At 37.4% G+C, this 18,875-nt stretch overlaps 1 protein-coding gene across 1 annotated transcript in view; it reads left to right on the top strand.

Moving 5' to 3' along the window:
• Window positions 1–18,875, top strand: part of LOC131034231 (SWR1 complex subunit 6) — a 62,423-nt gene that overhangs the window by 33,887 nt on the left and 9,661 nt on the right. The window contains exon 3 of the mRNA XM_057965638.2: window positions 5,109–5,211. Within this exon, the coding sequence (XP_057821621.1) occupies window positions 5,109–5,211 (103 nt within the window). The remainder of the gene's footprint in view (window positions 1–5,108; window positions 5,212–18,875) is intronic.

Raw genomic sequence — 18,875 nt, forward strand, 5'->3', positions numbered from 1 at the left:
CAATGATCTCACCCTTCTTGGCAATAAGTCTAGGTTCTACGAGTTCAATTGAACTCAAAAGGGAACTAAGGCCCAACTTTTGTGTTAGCGTTCAAATGATACAGTTTTAGTAATCTAAGTGTTATCATTAATTTCTTTCTCATTCAAACTGCAATGTTTAATAATGTATCAATTGAATCCCTGGCTAGAGAAGTTAGGGGGCATAAGAGCCGCTAATTGTACGCACAATTCCTGAGTATGGAATATATCTTGCCGGACGTGTCTCTGCTGTCCGGCCTCTTGAGAATGACCTCCCAATGGTGATGCTAATTGCATCATGTACAATAGTGCTCTTCCACCCATTGCCTTCCTAGGCTAGGGTATAGGTTAGTTTTATAACCAGGAGGGGTAATCTCAAATAGATAGTGTATTAAACATTGCTGTTTGGATTGATCAGGTTTAGGCAAATCTGAGGAAGCTCAACTAAGGTGTCAGCAGTCTTCTAAACACGAGACTTGTAAGTTTCCGATTCTAAACTGAGGGACACTGCTGGTATAATTGTTTCCAGTTTATTACGCAGTTTAAGGATTCAAATCTATATATTATACGCATACTGGTATGAAGTGTTATACCTCCATGCTTACATGCACACACACCCATGCATATGCACGTACCTATACAGGTTGTATATATATGTAAGTATGAATATGACACTACATCTACCTTTTATTTGTTTAGATTGAAAGAAAACAGTGATACAAGTTAACAGCCCCTTTCTTTTTATAACTGAAATAGAATGGAGTGCTCCCTTCAAGAGGCTAATACATTAACCCATCGTTGACGTAATGAAGAGTCAGGAGTTCTATTAAAGAACTCAGATAACAATAGTTTGCCCACAATTTATTTATGAAGGAAACAGGGTTTTGCTGTTCAAAAGAACTAACAGCCTAGTTACAGCAGTACATAATATCTAAATTCCTAATAGTTGCAAACTATTCAAACCCTTATCCAACAGGAGGTTACTGCAAATCTGAAATATATATAAGGAACAAAATCTAGCAGGTTTTCCAGGTTTAATAGAAATGTTTCAGTCTTAAATTATGAGGTACTGCTGTTATAATATTATTCCAGCTGGTTTTTCTTAACCCATTTATTCTAAACCAATTATTCACTTCTTTTAATTGCAAAAATAATTAAACCCTTTTTCCCACAATCAGTAGAACAGGTTCAGAATTCTTTTGCTCACTCCTTAGACCAGATTTCGAGAGATAGAAAGGAATTTTCCTTTTATTTTAAAAAATGAGAAATAACAGTAAGAAGAAGAGAAAATTGCAGGTCTGAGAGATAATATGACCTGTGAAATGAAGTATCACGTCAAAGACTATATTCCAGCACCCTCCTTTTAGTAGAACCCTCTAAACTTCGAATTAGCAAAGCTGAAAAATGATAGAAATTGCACAGCCAAACCCCTGTTTCTTGCCGTCCAAGCATAAGAATGAATGAATAATCAATCCTTTTCCTGTTTATGTATTTTTGCCAAAACGTTATCCTCATTCCTACGCCCTAATACCAGGCGGAATTCTCAAACCGCCCATGGAGTCACGCAGGGCATGCTTATTCCCTCACATGATCTGCATTTTTTCCTTCCTCCGGAAGCTTCTCCTTCACGCGTTGGGCATTCTCGGCACTCAAGACATACTCCAAAATATTTTCCTTTCTCCCATAAAATAATGAAGTGTTTGAATATATAAAAACTTACTTTATTCACTTGCCTGATATCTCATGTATATAGGATGGCGATATAACATGTTTTATTTTTAAAATTGCATTGCTTTTCATTTTTTTTTTAAAACTCCTTTATGCCCGATAAAATCATATGGCAAAGTGGAGCGATGGAATATTTTTTAATTAAAAACTTATATCCCTCTCAATAATACCATAAGTATATACCAAGCCAAATCGACTAGTAACTTTTTAGGAGAGGTTAATTTCATATGACCCCCCTTCACATAACCTTCACTTGAATATTTGAGTTGCCAAATAAAGTTGGCAAAAAATATTAATTTATTTAATTATAATAAGCCTTGTCAAGCAAATTATTAATTAATTAAATAAACATATTTATATATATGTGACCCATACACCCTACGTATACCTGATTGCGGTAGTACATATACGACCTTGTATACGTACTCCCGTACCCAGGTATTCACCTAGGATATATATGTAACATATATATACATATCCATAAATATATATTTATATAATAAAAAATAACATTAGTCCCAACTAACTTGATTAATAATTAAAGAAATAATTAATTAAATACTAATAATAATTAACTCGAGGCGCGACAAACCCTAGGGTTATGAACCCTAAATTTTCTACACTGACCCTCTAGGTTACCTGGCTCACTGGCTAACAAGGTCTGACAAGGTCAACATAGGTTTACCTGGCTAGGTTAGGGTTTTCAAACGACATTGAGTTCTTTCCTTCCTTTCACCTCCCGACCTGATGATGCTTTCCCTCCTTTCGTGGAGGACGGCTGTCTCCTGCACACACTTGGCCCACGGAAATCGGTTAGATCCAAATCTTGCCTAATTCTGACAATTAATAATCCACGACAAAAGTAAAACATTATATCATATTGCTAACTGAAATTTTATCAATTAATAAATCAAAGTCCATCAAATCATGTAGAAGCATAATTATCATCATTCACATATGCATAGTCATCTGAACATATCCATCAATTAAAACATGAAATTAGGGCACATTAAATATCTACAAGTATATCAAATATGCACTAGGGTTAACATGTATCAGGGCGTAAATACTGCACAAAATCAACTAGGGCACAAGTGGGATGTAACATATTGCCTCTATGTTGCTATGGAATTAATCATAGTGGTTGAATTGGGCCCAAGTATAGCATAGTTTGCCTCTATATTGCTAGAAATTTAATCATTATGTTATAAATTTTAAACATATAGTAAGTTACTCATAGAAAATTCACACTTTACCTGGTGGTAGGTTTTTTGGAAAACTGAAAATTCTTTGATGGGTGAATTATATGATTTTGAGAATACTTGATTTTTCAGCTGGGAATCCATGCAAAGATGCGACATATCATAATTAAGAGTCTTTGCACATGAACTTTTGGATGATTACAAATATGGTCAATTCTTGTGAATCATATGCCTTGTCAAGGAGTCTTGGTGCCATTTCAGTTTTGCCACATCAACCTAGGCTAGTTCGAGGACCAAAATACCACAAAGAACTAAGAAGTGACTAAGCTTACTTTTTTCCCGTAAAATTCATATGCCATTAAATTTTGTTTTTCTTGAACATAATATTAAAGTGATAACACTCTAGTTTTAAGACTCATTTTTCTTGCATCTACGAAGAAAGTCGTTCCAAGAAGTACTCCAAGCTATCATGATATATTTTAATTTTTTGAAGTGTTATTCCGTGAGGTAAGGACCCTACTTAACTACATGAGCTTTGAAGTGTGGCCCACATGTTATTTTTTGCATATGACTTGCAACACATAGCTCCATTTCATTTGTTGACTCTCTAATGCTACTGGCTAACCATCTTGTATTATAACAATTTCATTCCATTGTTAGAAGCATTGCATTTTACTATGCAAAATTTGCTGAAATCAAGTGTATTGAGAACATGAGTAGCATGTGGCCAGCTTTAGGGCCTTAAATGCTGGAATTGCCTCAATGGTTTCCACACAATTATCTTTGTTGAATAGTTCTAAACCAAGAGATGTGAAGAGTGCATATTCCATACAAGCTTGTAGCAGTATGTAAGGCCCAATAATCCTCTAAGACCTCTAATATTATCTAGAAGTGACCAGTCCACTATTGCTTTGATCTTGTTAGGGTTCATCATGAAACCCTTAAAGGAAGACCCAAAAACAATATGCCCAAGAAATTAGCTCATATGAGTAGTGGAGTTGGCTTGGGCTGTGGGTTTGCTCCCCATTGGTCTCGGGTTCGACTCTGAGGCTCGGATTTGTCTGATACACGTGGCTTGCGGGCGGTTGCGTACATTCCTAGAGTACTAGTCTCGCCTCATCTCGCCCCTTCCTGGCCCCAACTTGGCAGTTTGTAAGCCCAAGGTAAGGCAGGTTGGGTGCTGGGCTGGGTCATGGGAATACCTCTAGCGTGAAAAAAAAGCCCAAGAAATTCCTCTCCATTTACTCAAAAATAGCATTTTAGGGCTTGGTATTAAGTTGATGTCATTGTTGACATGTTGACAATTTGTCAAAGTATATATATTTGAAGTGATCTAGAAAAAGAGAATGGTAACTCTTAGGACGTATTTATCAAAACAAAACTGTGTGTTGGAATTTCATTGTAGCATATTTTCAAAATAAGACAGATTCCAATTTACAGTTCTCACTAATGACAAATTCTACATCAAAGACACTTTAGTAATACAGAATGAAATGCTTTGCAAGTGCAAACTTCCGTACAAAGTTGATTAAAACTCAGAAGTAATATTAGCTTAGTTGCTTTTTGGCGAGTACATTCTCTTGTGACATTTGATCAGAATTTTGTTTGACATATGATATATCGACATGAGAGCCAAACTCTTGGTTGAACTTTCAATGTTTGAATACTGACTAGAACTGACAACTGGTTTGTTTGAGACATCAAATATCTGTAGTCCATAATATTGTAAGATAATTTTCTGTATTAAACTGTAAACATCCTCTTGTCTCATCTTGACCTTTTTGCACAGAATTGTGTTTGACATATGGTGTATCCACATGACAACCAAACTCTTTGTTGAACTTTCAATGTTTAAATACTGACTGAAAATGACAAGTTGTTTGTTGAAAACATCAAATTTCCACAATATTGTAAGATAGTTTTCTGAATTAAACCGTGTAATAATTTTTTTATCTTGTTGATGAGAAAAAGTAGCGTTTAATCTAGAAAACTATGCTACAGCTTGTTTGTTGCCACTTGAAATCTCCTCACCACAAATTATACATTTTATTGAACATTTTTTTGTCAGTTTCCAACATAATTGAGCATGCAATCTGTATTAGCCATAGAAATTTGTTTTCACAATGACAAGATTTAAAGTTACTTCAACTGTTTTGGTAGGCTATTCTCGCTCGCCTTGATGCTTTGGAGAATGACAATGCTGCTGTGGAGGTGGTTGACATTGATGATGATGAGGATGCATCTCTTGATGAAGAAGAGCAAGGTTTGCTTCTACATATTGAAGAAGATAATATGGTTTCTGTTTCTCAAAATTTTTGTTAAGTGTTCCTGAAGGAAAGTAATATACTTGTATGCATGATTGGGTTGTACTTGGTAAAAATTTGGTTAGAACTGCAAAAGGTTACTTGTAAGGCATTGCATAAGCTTTGCCAATGGGAAAATATGCTAGAGGGTGAAAAATCCAAAACGGTGAATGTTCACCATTCCTCTACCTACTAACAAATGCTTATAGTTGCTTGTGTGCCAAGTGCCCCATGCCTTAAAATTATTACCATCACATATGCAGAAATATAATGTTGTTAGATTAAATGAATAATGATCAAGGTCATTTTGAGATTACTTAAAAATAGTAAAATACACGTCTAATCACACAAAATTTAGTGAAATTCCTGTGAAATCCTTCTATAATTCATACATGTATTATGATTGGGTTGTAGTTAGTTTATCTCACATTGGTTAGAATTTCAAGAATAGGGCTATTTATAAGTCAGTACATGCTCCAATTGCTTTACCAATGAAGAAAGATGCTAAGGGGTGAAATTCTCAAAGTAGTGAACATTCGGCATTCCTTCCACTATTAACAAATTCTTATAGGTCTCTGCGTGTATGCAGGTCAGATTGCCTTGAGGTGACTTAAAAATGCATATGGGTCGAATTTCATGAAAAAAAAAGATTCTATTATTTACTATGTTACCCCGAGTTTCCGGGACGGGGATGGTAGGGGACAGGGGTACGCATTTCCGGGACGGTGATTTTTTTTGCCAATTTAGGGGATGGCTAGGGGATGGCTATATAAAAATAGGAAAAATTAAAATATATAGAGAAATTTAAAATATTCATATGAAAACATGGATAAAGCATGCACATATACATTATAGAACCTTAACATATAAGAACTAGTAGAGTTCTTATGCCAAATTTGTGTTAAATTGAGAGTCAAAGTCAAATTGCTTATAGAATTCATTGTCAAAATTCACTGTCAATATGCACAATTTATGGGGACGTCCCCTAGGAGTCCCCTGTCCCCGGGACAGGGAAGCCTGAAAAAAACATTGGGGACGCGTCCCCGGGTAACATAGATTATTTACATTGTTCTTATAGAGATAAATGTGCACATGCATGAAATGTATACTAGTTTTAAAATTTATCTTTCATTTAATTTTGATATGTGATCCAAGGCGACTGATGCTCTGTTCCTTCAAATTATTGAACTATAACCATGGAGAAATGGCTCTACGTGGTATACAAATGGAAATTTTTACAGGGAATCTTCATGAGAAATATCTGGAAACATTTCAGGTGGAAAAGTAAATATCATAGTGTAGGGACATGATGTATGATGGAGAGCAAATGCTACTGTTTGAGGATGTTCCTGTTGAGGATCTTTTTCTACATTCAGTCTAAAGACAACTGGGTTAACACATTTGATGGAGGAGAGGAATGCAGTTTGTAGGCTCTATTTTCCCAGTGGCAGCAGCGGTAAAGATTCTTGGATGCTTAGGCTGAGGGCAAGAGGATATACTGAGTTAGAAGCTTGATTTTCCCTTGACTGCAGTACAAATGGCTCAGCAGTAGGGGAGAAAAGGATTCAGAGACCGCCTCTAGCCTTATATTCCCATTATGGTTTGACTGATGGCAACTAACATGACATGCAATGAATACAAATCAGTGCCTTGTATATGTACTCCTAGATATAGTATACAGTTTTTTGCTTTCCTATAGTTGGTTTGTCATAGGAATCACTATTAGAAAAAATTATTTATTTCCTTCATTCAATTAAGAGTTTAACAGGTATAATACGCAGTCTATCATTTCTTGTTATCTTGACGATTAGTTCCTTGATGGCAATGGGAGCCATGACAGAGACCTCCAAAGTAATCCTTTTAACCTTATGTGGCAAAACCATAGAAAGACAGTTCTTGTAGGAGTTTAAATTGTAACTCTAAACAAAAGACCAATTCCATGTCTAATAAGTAACAAGTCGGTGCCAAGCTTCCATTTATGAGTCAACGCTTATTTAGGTCTGATATCATGTCAAGCTTTGAGCCTCAGCCACAAAACTTGACTAGTGAATTTTGAAATTCGGGCACCTGTATTTTTATGCACTATATTGTTTTGTAGATTTTTACCAATGTTCCATAGAGTTTCGTGACTAGAGGACATAGGGACGCAGGGATGGGTTTCAAGGACGGGTGGACCAAGGGCCTAAATTTGGGGACAGCTTGGGGATAGGGGGGGGACAGCGGTGGAGTGGTGGTGGGGGGGGTGGTGCTGATATAAAAAATAGAGCTGAATTGAAATCTTCAAGGCAAAATCTGCAATATAACATCTTTGTGAGTGTCCCATGAAAGGCCATCTAGTTTTCAAGAAGTTAAAGGTTGCAATCAGTATGTAACAACTTGTGACATAGAGCAAGCAACCCAACGGTGTCCCTGCCAGAAGTCGCAGAGGTGGTGGAAGTGGTGGTGATGTGGGTGGATGTTTCTCCCAAGTCCCCAAATCTTGGAAACACCCCCCTATAGGAGACACGGATGTTTGCTGCTATATTTGATAAATCAAATACTAGAAATAATAATATACATGACAACGCATACCAGACACAATAGTAAAATATATCTTTATTCGCATATGCAATTATTATAGAGGAGAAGATCAGAGATGGTTGGCCAAGGATTACAATTGACCTGATTATTCCATACTACCTTCCTTGGCAGTACACAACATATTTAAAGGTCTCGATGGTTGCCGAGAGGAACACAACCGTCAATCGACATATTAACTACGCGAGAGTGACAACCCACATAATACGAACAATTAATACATTGGCAGATAATAAATATTGTCAAACATAACAATAGGCATTTTATGCCAACTACATCATCCCCCCCAAAAGAAAAAGTAGTCTTCCAGATGACAAATAAACATCAAGTAATATTTTGAAAGACTAATGACAGACAGTGACTTGGATTGGACGATCCCAACTTATAGTGTACTTGCCAAATCAAATGGGGGTTTGGGGGCAATGATCCCAACTGGGTTCAAGGGGTAGGACCCCTTGCGGGGTTGAGATGCAACGCCCATCGCATGGTCTCAAGGTAGTGCCCAAGGTGTGCTTCCTATCGCGATACAGGGCGGGGTTGAGGGGCAATGCCCCTATCGCCAAGGCCAAATTAAGACCTTCAAAGCCACACAGAACTCCATGGCACACATGATTTTTGTGATTTTTTAAGATGCCTAAAATATTGTTGATAAAGCCAGAAAATGGAGATTTCACAGTGTTTAACCAACATATGATGTCAGAATTTTGATCAAGTCGTATTCTGCACTTCAAAATTGATGTTCATACTAGAGGTTGCTTCACTTTTCCTGCCTTACCCTCATTTGACGTAAGTCTTCCACGACCGTACAACTTTATCTGCCTTCTTTGCATGTACGACTTGCCAAGCTGTCTCCTCTACTGAGCTCGTACGACCTGATGCAAACTATCTTCACGTACAACTTTTGTTTGCCCATATAACCTTCTTAGTCCCTTGCGTTCGGTTCCACTCTATCCTTCGTACGGCTTGGTGTCTTCCATTCTTGCACCCACATACGGCTTAATGTTCCCGCACGACCTCTTATTTCTAGGCTTACTTTATATGGCGTATTGATTTCGTTTGTACAGTATGCTCCTTGTCCTTCGTACGACCTATTTGGTATCCCATATGATGTCCTCACAACCCCGTATGGTTGCTCTGTTTTTCCCTGTTCTCCACGCCCTTTCCATACGACCTTTTGTGAACTAACCCCATGTACGCTTTTTGCTTCCTGCAGTACAAAATTCTTCAATCGATGTTCCTCATACGGATTTTCTCCCTTCTGACACTGTATGTGCTTCTCCTATTGTCATATGGACTCATACGGATTTGTTTCCTTCGAACACCGTACATGCTTATTCAATCACCGTATGGACTCCTCGTATGGTTGAAACCGAGACTTCTCTTCCCTTATGATGTACGGACGAAGACTTCTTTGTCTATCTATAATTTTGTACAGATGAAGCACTCTCCAATTGTCTGTGATTCCGTACGGCTGTTGTACTCGTACAATAAATGACTTGCTCCTTGCACGACCCCTTCTTGCCTTTTGTACGGTATACGAAAATAGTCTTGTGGACAATTTTTGTGCTCTCCATACGGTGTATAGACTTCCTGCATAGTGTTTTTGTATTTGCTTGTACGGTTCCTTTTGTTTAATTTTTTCTCTCAATTCCATATTTTTTGACAATAGACTTGTGTATGATTTGACTACGTATGGATACAATTTCCTTTTATGTAGGCTCCCTTGTTTGTACCGCCTTTGTTCTTCCTTCGTGAGCTTTTCCCTTCCACTTCCCATCTTTGTGCTACCAGATGTATCATCCATAACTTTAAATGCTTTCATTGGTTGCTCTTCACCGAGAGTTGTAACTTCCAGAAAATTACATATTGGTGAAAATATGTCGCAGTCCTCCATTTGCCAGTGGAATAGTCCATTTAGGGAACTTGCATCTTCAGAGCAATCTTCCAATTTGAGCACCCCTTCATCATTAGGTTCCGTTGTTTTTCGTCCTCCCTCCATCCCCAAATCTCCACCCACGGACTCTGAGTCAGAGGATGCCGATACTTCACTCACTGCCTTGTTCCTCAAGTCGATCATGTGCTTCCTCCCATCACTCTCCTTCGAGAGTGTGTTCCGCTTCCAATTATGATTTGCCTTGGCAGTAACCAACCATCCCTTTCCAAGGAGTGTATCGTACACCTTCGTCTGCAATGGGATGACTACAAAGTCCAAGAAAACATTACTTTTTGTGCCATCAATGTTCCCAACAGTTTGATGCCATGCTGGTCGACACCTACCAAGTGGAAGGTCGGTGGCCAAAGCATCGACTTCCCCATAAATTTCCAAGTCTCTTTTGGCAGTACGTTTACTTTTGAGCTCCCATCATTGACGGTGTTTGTCAATTTCTTCCCCATTATTTCCATCTCGACAACCGTCGACTTCCTCCCGATGCTCACCGTCATCAACATTGGATGATTGGCCTCATTCTCTTCATGTGGTAGCTTCCCTGTTTGTTCTTCTTGTGGTTTGCATTGTTTTTGGCTAACTGTGTTATCATTGACCATGTTGGTAATTGCTACTCTCAGTTGCAGCATAGTGAAAAAGGTCTACCTCCTTGATGGGTATGGTTGTCTGTAGCACTTGCCGAACTATGTTCTTCTCTGACTCCTGCAATGACGTACTTGCAGTTCCATTGGAGGTTACTTGTTCCTTCACCAACACTTGTTTTACTTCGGCTCTAGCTTCTCGGAGTCGTTCCTTCTCCATACAAGCGTCCAAATACACTGCCTTCTTTGTCTGTGCTCTTGTGATTGCCAAACCGCCTCATCTTGTTCTGCCACATCCAACATATTAATATCCTTTTGCTTCGGGCAGTCGGTGTCTTTGTGATTCCTGAGTCCACACCATTTGCACAATAGTTGTATGTTGTCTTTCTTATTTTGGCAGTCTCTCGCAAAGTGTCACCATTCACTACATTGTCAGTATTGTATGATAGGATGATAGGACGTCCTTTAGAGTCGTATTGTATTTGGTTTCGCCCTTGTTGATTTCCATTGCTAGGCGATACATTTTGTGGTTTCGATGGGCTGGACTCTCCCTGTGTGAAGAGTACTTGCGTACTTCTAGCCTTCAAATTATATGGACACTCCTTTATTGGGTGACCCATCACCTGCCAAATCTCACAAAACATCTTTTTAGGACAATTACCTTTTGTGTACCCCTCAATTTTGCACTTGGTACACCATAGCTCATTTTTTTCTTTATGAGTTCCTTTTGCGGCCTTCAATTCTTTCATCATTCTCAACATATCTTGTCGAAGGCCCTGCATAGTTTTGGATTCTTCATCACTGCTACCTTCGGTGCTCTCGTCATCTTCAATCTTCCTCTTCCCTCGGGAGGATGTTTTGTTTTCACTTTCGATGTCCATTGCCCGTTTGTAAGCATTGGCGTATGAGGACGGAGGAACAACTTTCATTTTCCTCCTAAGAGATGGAACAAGTCCCTCCACGAACCACCTCTTCTTCAATCCATCAACCGACTGGTGTTCATCTTGTTCAACAATTCTTTGAGCCTACGATTGTAAGCGTGTACATTCATTTTTCCATCTCCCAGTTGTTTGAACTCCTCCTCGAATGCCTTCTTTAGTTCACTCCACCCGGCCATGTCCTTAGCATCTAGATTTGTGTACTAGTCAATAGCAATTTCCCGAAGGGTGGCGAGAAATGCCTTCAGCCAATAATCATGGTCATCTTGCCCATTCGCCTCCCATATCATTATAGATGTCTTACAATGTCGTACGGGGTTCTCTTATCCATCTCCTGTGAACTTCGAGAGTTTTTGGCTCTCCTGGATATTCTGGTTGTGCAACATTATCCTCGTGTGGAAGGTATTGTGTGTGTTCAACCAGATTGGACCATCTTGCTCCCCACGCTCATGTGCCTTGCACTCTTAGCCCACGCGCGAGCTCTCTATGCGTTCACCTTCTACGTCTTCCGCACCTTGGTCACCTTCGTTTCTATTCTCTCTCCTCCCTGGAGTCTTCAGTTTAGGCCCCCTATTCTTAGTTCCTTGATGAGGGCAAGTTCGTGCGAATTGGTTTCTTGCCTCCTTACTCACTTGTGTGTCGGACCTAGGTGGACTGTTCTGGTGCTTTCTCTGCACTCTTGGCCATACATGCGTCATCTACACGTCTACGTCCAACATCCCCAACACTCTGGGTATTTCCAGGTGTGCCGGACCTGGGTGGACTATTTTAATTGCTATGTTCCAGTGCTTTCCTTGCACTCTCGGCTATGTGTGCGTCCTCTACACGTCCACCTCTAGCGTCCCAGCACTCCGCGACTTCCAGGCTCTGACTGATCGCTGTGCTTCCTCCAGCCGAGGGTTGGCGAATCACTTAATCGCTTGGTCTTGACCACCCCATGGCCTCTTCTCACCCTTATTGGGGTCTATGGGCATGAATCACTTAAGGCTGACCTGATTTCTTTTAGGCAACGATGCCAAAATGTTTGCTGCTATATTTGATAAATCGAATACTAGAAATAATAATATACATGAAAATGCATACCGGACACAATAGTAAAATATATCTTTATTCACACATGCTATTATTACAGAGGAGAAGACCAGAGATGGTCGGCCAAGGATTACAATTGACCCGGCTATTCCATACTACCTTCCTTGGTGGTAAACAACATATTTAAAGGACTCGACAAATGTTGAGAGGAACATAACCGTCAACCAATTGACATATTAACTACCCGAGAGTGACAACCCACTTAATACGAACAATTAATACATTGACAGATAACAAATATTGTCAAACATAACAATAGGCATTTTATGCCGACTATAGCAGATTTTTCTGGGGGGTGGGGACGCGTCTCCGTGGAACACTGGTCTTTACACTCTTTCATGACATTAAATTGTTCCTTTTACATGATTAGAAACTTGAGGGTGGAAGTTTTATCTATCTTGACATTCAAGGGTATTTTGAACTCAATCTTTTTAACAAAGGAAAATAGAGAACCAACATCAAGGGGGGCTTTAGGATTTTTATTTGACTATGCAACAAAAAATTAGTAACATTGTGGTGTGGTTATGGACACTTAAGTTCAATCCTACACAGGGCTCACTCAAAATGATGAAATTTTGGATTTGTTTTTAGCAAAGGATTCTGTCACATAAAATTCAAAACAGTTACCATACCATTATCAATAAAGAGCTAACCAGGACTGATGCTAATTTGTGTAAAACCAGATATAATTGTTTCCTTACACAATTATTGTATAGGCCAAATATCTAATAAGGAAAAGACTAAAACCCTGTCACACTTTAATTTTTTCATCTTTTATAGAAGAAACAGTGTATACAACTCTTTACAACTAATTTCTGGACTCAATTTACTCACTAACTCAATATTGATCTCTAACTCACTCCAAGGTGACCTCAAGCTAACAATAACAATTAATTTGGGCCTTTTGATGCATTTCACTTTATGCCTCACAATTACTTAATTCACTTTACATTGCACTTCCACCAGATCAATATTAAACTACACTAGAGCATCTTGAGCTTAGGACTGGGACATAATTTTCATGATTTCTTGATATATTATGTTAACCTTAACGCCCCTGGAGGTTTTATGTAATTAGGTGGCCAAATTTTCATTACCAATTTTTTTAATTTTCTCACAAAGATACTAAACTGACATTTTTTTAACAGTTTATATTCAGCTGAATATATGTGCTTTCAAATAATTATTTGTGTATTTCAGCTATACTGACACATGAATGATCACAGAAATATTTTCACAAAATCAGAATGTTGGCATGAATGAACCCATGGGATTTTAATATTTTATGGATAAGTCTGTATTTACCAACGGATTATGCCAAGTGATAATTTCAAACAATATATAAGTATTATAAAACCCAGAAATACAGAATAAGCTGACCTGGATTGATTGATTGATTCCTAGCAGAAATATGATTATCGTCTAATTAAATTTGATTTGCATTCATGAATGATTCAACTCCCACATAGAGTGTATGGCAGCTCTATATTCACTGCTATTTCACGTATAAGCTGTGATAACCTCAAATAGCTGTGCCTCCTTGTCTTTGACTTTGATTTACTTAAACTAGGTGCCACTTCCCCTTTCAAAGACCCCCCCAAATACCTTGTATAACCTTTAAAGAAGTACAACATTGTCATGTCCCTATGTTAGACATGCCTAACATATCAATGTTTGTGTACTCTAAATATTTGGTATAAATTTAATATATACTTTTGTACCGAATAACAATAAAGAGTTTAAATAAATTGAAATAATGGTGTGTCTAGATAACTAGCATTTTGACAATCTAAGTTCTCCGTTAATCCATAATGATTAGCTCTAATAACAATAACAAAAGTGATTGGGCTGTTATGTTTTTATTAACGGCAGTATATAATTCGCACGGGGTATGGACTCCTATGGGGGGTCACGACCCAGGCGATTGCTCAATGCAACAATCCAACTAGTCACGTCTCTCCTGAAGAGACGTGACCATCAGACTGGCCCTCCAACATTCTATATAAGACACTAAGTCTTACATGGAAGAGGGGGGGAAGAGGAGAATTACGGGAAAAAAAAAAGATACATGGTCAGAAAGAGACGTCTGCAGCCAAGACGCACCATCGGGTATGTTACATACTCAGAACAGTAAGAAGATTACAGTCATTATATGCGTTTCAACTGTAACTATGTAAACGTTGTATAAGTTTGCACATATTGCTGTTGTTGTATCATTATCTACAGATATTCTTCGATGATGTATAGTGCATTATAATTAATAAACTGAAAGAATCTTTTGCATACTAGAGATAATAAAGGGTTATGTCTGTATACAAATACTAAACCTGTCGAGGGTAGGCTACTACAATGTTTTTTTAATATATCCTGGAAATATATCTTGATTATTTCCATGACAGGGCGTGTTTGCTTCAATACCATACGTTAATGAAAGAAATGATTTACTCTGTGAATAATATAAACATCATATTATTATTCAGTCATTTTAGGATGATTGATGTGTCTTAGTAGAGTTTTCACATGCTGTATATTTTTTTTGCATTGAATGGTAAGAATCTGAATACTGTAATTAAAGATACTGTAATATGCAATGTATGACAGAATAATTAATTAATGGTAAAATCTTGTATATAACATTAAATGTTTATTAAACAGTAATAATTAATATATGAATAATGCGCCCAAGAGACTAGTGGATTTGTAGGGAGGGAAGTTACCCACCCAGGTTTCAGGAGGGCAAGTGACTGCTCCTGTGCTTGGGTCTGGTAAACCAAGCTGCCCTACCATTCATTATTCCTTTGGTTAACTCAGGGGATCAGGGATCTGTTTGGGGACCAATTGCCCACCCAAATACGCCATCTACTGGTGAGGACGAACCAGTAGGCCAGGAGGGCAAGTGACTGCTCCTGGGTTTGGGGTTTGGCATGAAGGATCGTCCTTACCATCCACTGTTCCCTGGGATAGTGCAGATAACTAAGGAATAGATTGTTAATTTGTTTTTAGGAGTGAATTGGACACCTGAACCTATGTAATGTTTTCTTAAGCAAAAATGAATAAGTATGGAATATGGATCCTATAAGTATCACATTCTGAAATATAAACTTATGCAATGCTGATTTTTTTATCAGGCATTTGTAATTTGTGTGTTTGTTAAGATTCTGCCGTGTTCATAAATGAATATAAATATAATGCTTTCTATTATGTAATCTTTGTATTAGTGGTTTATTTTAGTTTCTGATTGTCTCCTTATAATTTCTGCCAGGCAAACCTTTCAATAGTTAAGAAGGGGACATTACAAACATTGTTAATCATTGGTATGGTTACATATATTATTGGTATGACACTCCTCATAGGGTTGGGATTTTCCTTTATGAGGCAGTCATAGATGATAAACAGCCTTGGTAAGGCTACGTTAACCCATCCTAATGGTTAAAAGCCTTTCAAATAGCATTACCGCATATTTATGATTAATACGGCTTCCTTGCAGAAGTGTGGCAAGTGGCAACCCAAATGTAAGCCTCTATTCTCAATTTGTTGGTTTTTATTGACCTTACTGGCTTCAAGATGCTGCACCTAACCCTGGTGGGTCCCTTAGAAGGCTACACAAGACTGGGAAAAGGCTTTCAAGCCTTCCAAAACACCATTCGATTCCTTTGAACTCTTAACACAATGATGCATCTGTCAACATCTACTCGACTCCTTTTTGTATAGCTGTGATCAGGATTTAGGACACTTTGTTGACCTTAGTCAACCTCCCTAGTGCCATGCAAGATTCTTCGAAGGCTCTTAAAGCCCCATCAATGAATCACACAATTTCTTGACTATGTATGGCTTGATTGGAAGCCATAGGTGGTACAACTGGGTACAACACTAACATAAAATAAATATTTATTTATTTTTCTGAATGCACACATTGAATATCTGAAACTTTCAGACTACCATAATTTCTTCATTTCTGCACAATTCGTGAGTCTATTTGAATCATGTCATATTGGCTAGGATACCATGGAAACCAATCTTCGCCTGAGGGTTTTTGTCCTGAGGTGGTAGAAATCTGCTCAACTCTACAACAAGGGTTTCAAGAAAATACCAAATGCACAGAATGACTAATGAATACCTTCATACTCTTTTTAATATTCTCTCATGAAACTTTAGGGAAAAATATAATTTAAAGTCACTTTTAAATAATAATAAATAATTCTTTCCCTCCACAAAATGACTATTATTTTTATTTTTGGTCCCCTGGCTGAAGTCATTAAAAATTCATGATAATAATTAATTAAATGCAAGTTGCTTAAAAATTATCAATTTCAAGGCAACTTTATTTAATTAATTAAATTGTATCCTTTCTGCTCACTGAGGCCAAAAAAAGGGACATTACATTTTACTGACAATTTTCTTTTGAATTTGCTTCTGACAAGTGATTGTACATGGATGGTATTTGTTTGAATGGAAATTCCACTATTACGCAAAACCTATTTATGCAGAGGACAAATAGATGTTCAAACTTATGTTTCTAATCATGTTAAAGGAACAATTTAATGTCATGAAAGGGTGGAGTTGTAGTAATATTATACTTTTTACAAAATAAAAAACCTTGTTAACAAATGCATCACCAACATGGAATTGAAATTCACCAATATGAGTTGTGTTTAGACAATAATTTGATCTCAAAATTCAAGTTTCAAATTGATCAAACATCTTTATGTAATACTGACACTTAGGTTAATCCTAGGAGTAATGCCTTTCAAGTACCTTTTGACCCTGGAAATCTTCTAGACAAATACATTTCAGACACAGGATCAAAATTTTCCCACATTACAAGCATATAGATCTCAGAACTTTTTGAATAAAGTACTAATTCACGTTGTTAATAGATCTTCATGTTTTCACCCAGCTGTGAGTATGCAAATGTGTTTCCTCCTGGGCTGTTCCCAGAAGAGGGAACGCCCTTGACAATCAGTTCATAAAAAATGAAATTAGAAAAATGGAGTAAGCTGAATAATTTGTTCAGTTGTATATTACAACCGGTGATTTTTTTTCTACTTCATCCATGTAAAGAAATACCTTGTGATTTCTTATCTTAGATAAAGCAAAGTCTTTCATGGCAAAACCTTGTGTTTAATTTTTCTGACATTTTTATATGAACAATTTTATGAAAAATATTGTCCTACACAAAATTCAAACACGTGCTTCTTTGTCAATGTTCTGGGAATAATGTTCTATATGTTTATAATTCTTATCTGCCTACATACATAAACGTTTGCTTTTAGATTACAGCCATTGCAAGCTATTATTTCTGTCTTCTGTTGTCAAATTGGCATCAACACAGGTAATTCTTATTTTTATATTCAACATGATTCATATTGTTTAGAATTAAATTTGATATGATGCAAAAGTATCTGTTGTTGGTTTTTCAGCAGCTTTCACTTCATTTGCAGTTTATACCAATTCTGTTTTATAATCTTAAATCTGCTACATTGCCTTGAGATAGCAGCTTGTTGAACTAGGATAATGAGCTCTGAAATTTTCCCTTTATATTTTTTTCTTATTATTAAAAATTTTCACTATTGATGTTTTGATTTTTATTATTTTCCTTATTTCTTAACTTTTTGTTCCTGAAAAATGGCCTCTATTAACTGCTGTCCCCAAAACTTATCCTCACATTTCCTACTTTCTCAATATCAGGAAGGCCATGGAACATGGCATGTTCACTTTGGTATTGATCTTGTATAACAACATAAATTGCAATTTGCAAGTCAAATGAAAAAGTTCCTTTATATGAACTTCCATTAAATATTTGGCTTTTGTTAGTGATCCATATGGTGTTCGTGCGGATAAAGAAAAAGTCAAGGTCCTTAAGGATTGGCATATTCCATCAAGTACTACATATCTGAAAAGCTTCCTTGGTGGTATGAATTTCATGTTTGACATTTCATTCATATTTCTCATGCCACTTCGATAGGTTTCTGATCAGATCAAGGCATCCACTGCTCAGATCTAGTGCTTTATGATTTGCAGCAACCCTTTGAGTAAAATCAGATGCAGGTTATGCCATTGGTGTTGTTCAGCAAGGAGGCCACCCAGTTGCATTTAGAAACACATTTTGAAACTAAACAAAATACAACATATATGACAGAATTTTATTCGTTGGTTCAAGCACCCAAACAATAGAGACACATAAATTCCTTATGTTATCCAAGAATTAAGAACAGAGGCACCTGAAATGAGCTTCTAATGCAACCCTTAAACAATCTGATGCTGCATGTCATGCCATTGATGTTGTTCTGCAATGAGGCCAATCGATTGCTTATCATTCTGAAACACTTTATCAAACCAAACAAAATACAACATACTTAACAGAGTTCTGTGCATTGATTCAAAGAATTCGATCAAGATAGACTCCTTCATAGTGATTGTAAACCCCTTAAGTCTTTGAAGTTACAATCCAATAATCAAGAGCAAAGGCAACTGAAATGCACTTCTTACCT

Source organism: Cryptomeria japonica, chromosome 3, assembly GCF_030272615.1.
Source record: "Cryptomeria japonica chromosome 3, Sugi_1.0, whole genome shotgun sequence".
In the NCBI taxonomy this organism is placed as follows: domain Eukaryota; kingdom Viridiplantae; phylum Streptophyta; class Pinopsida; order Cupressales; family Cupressaceae; genus Cryptomeria; species Cryptomeria japonica.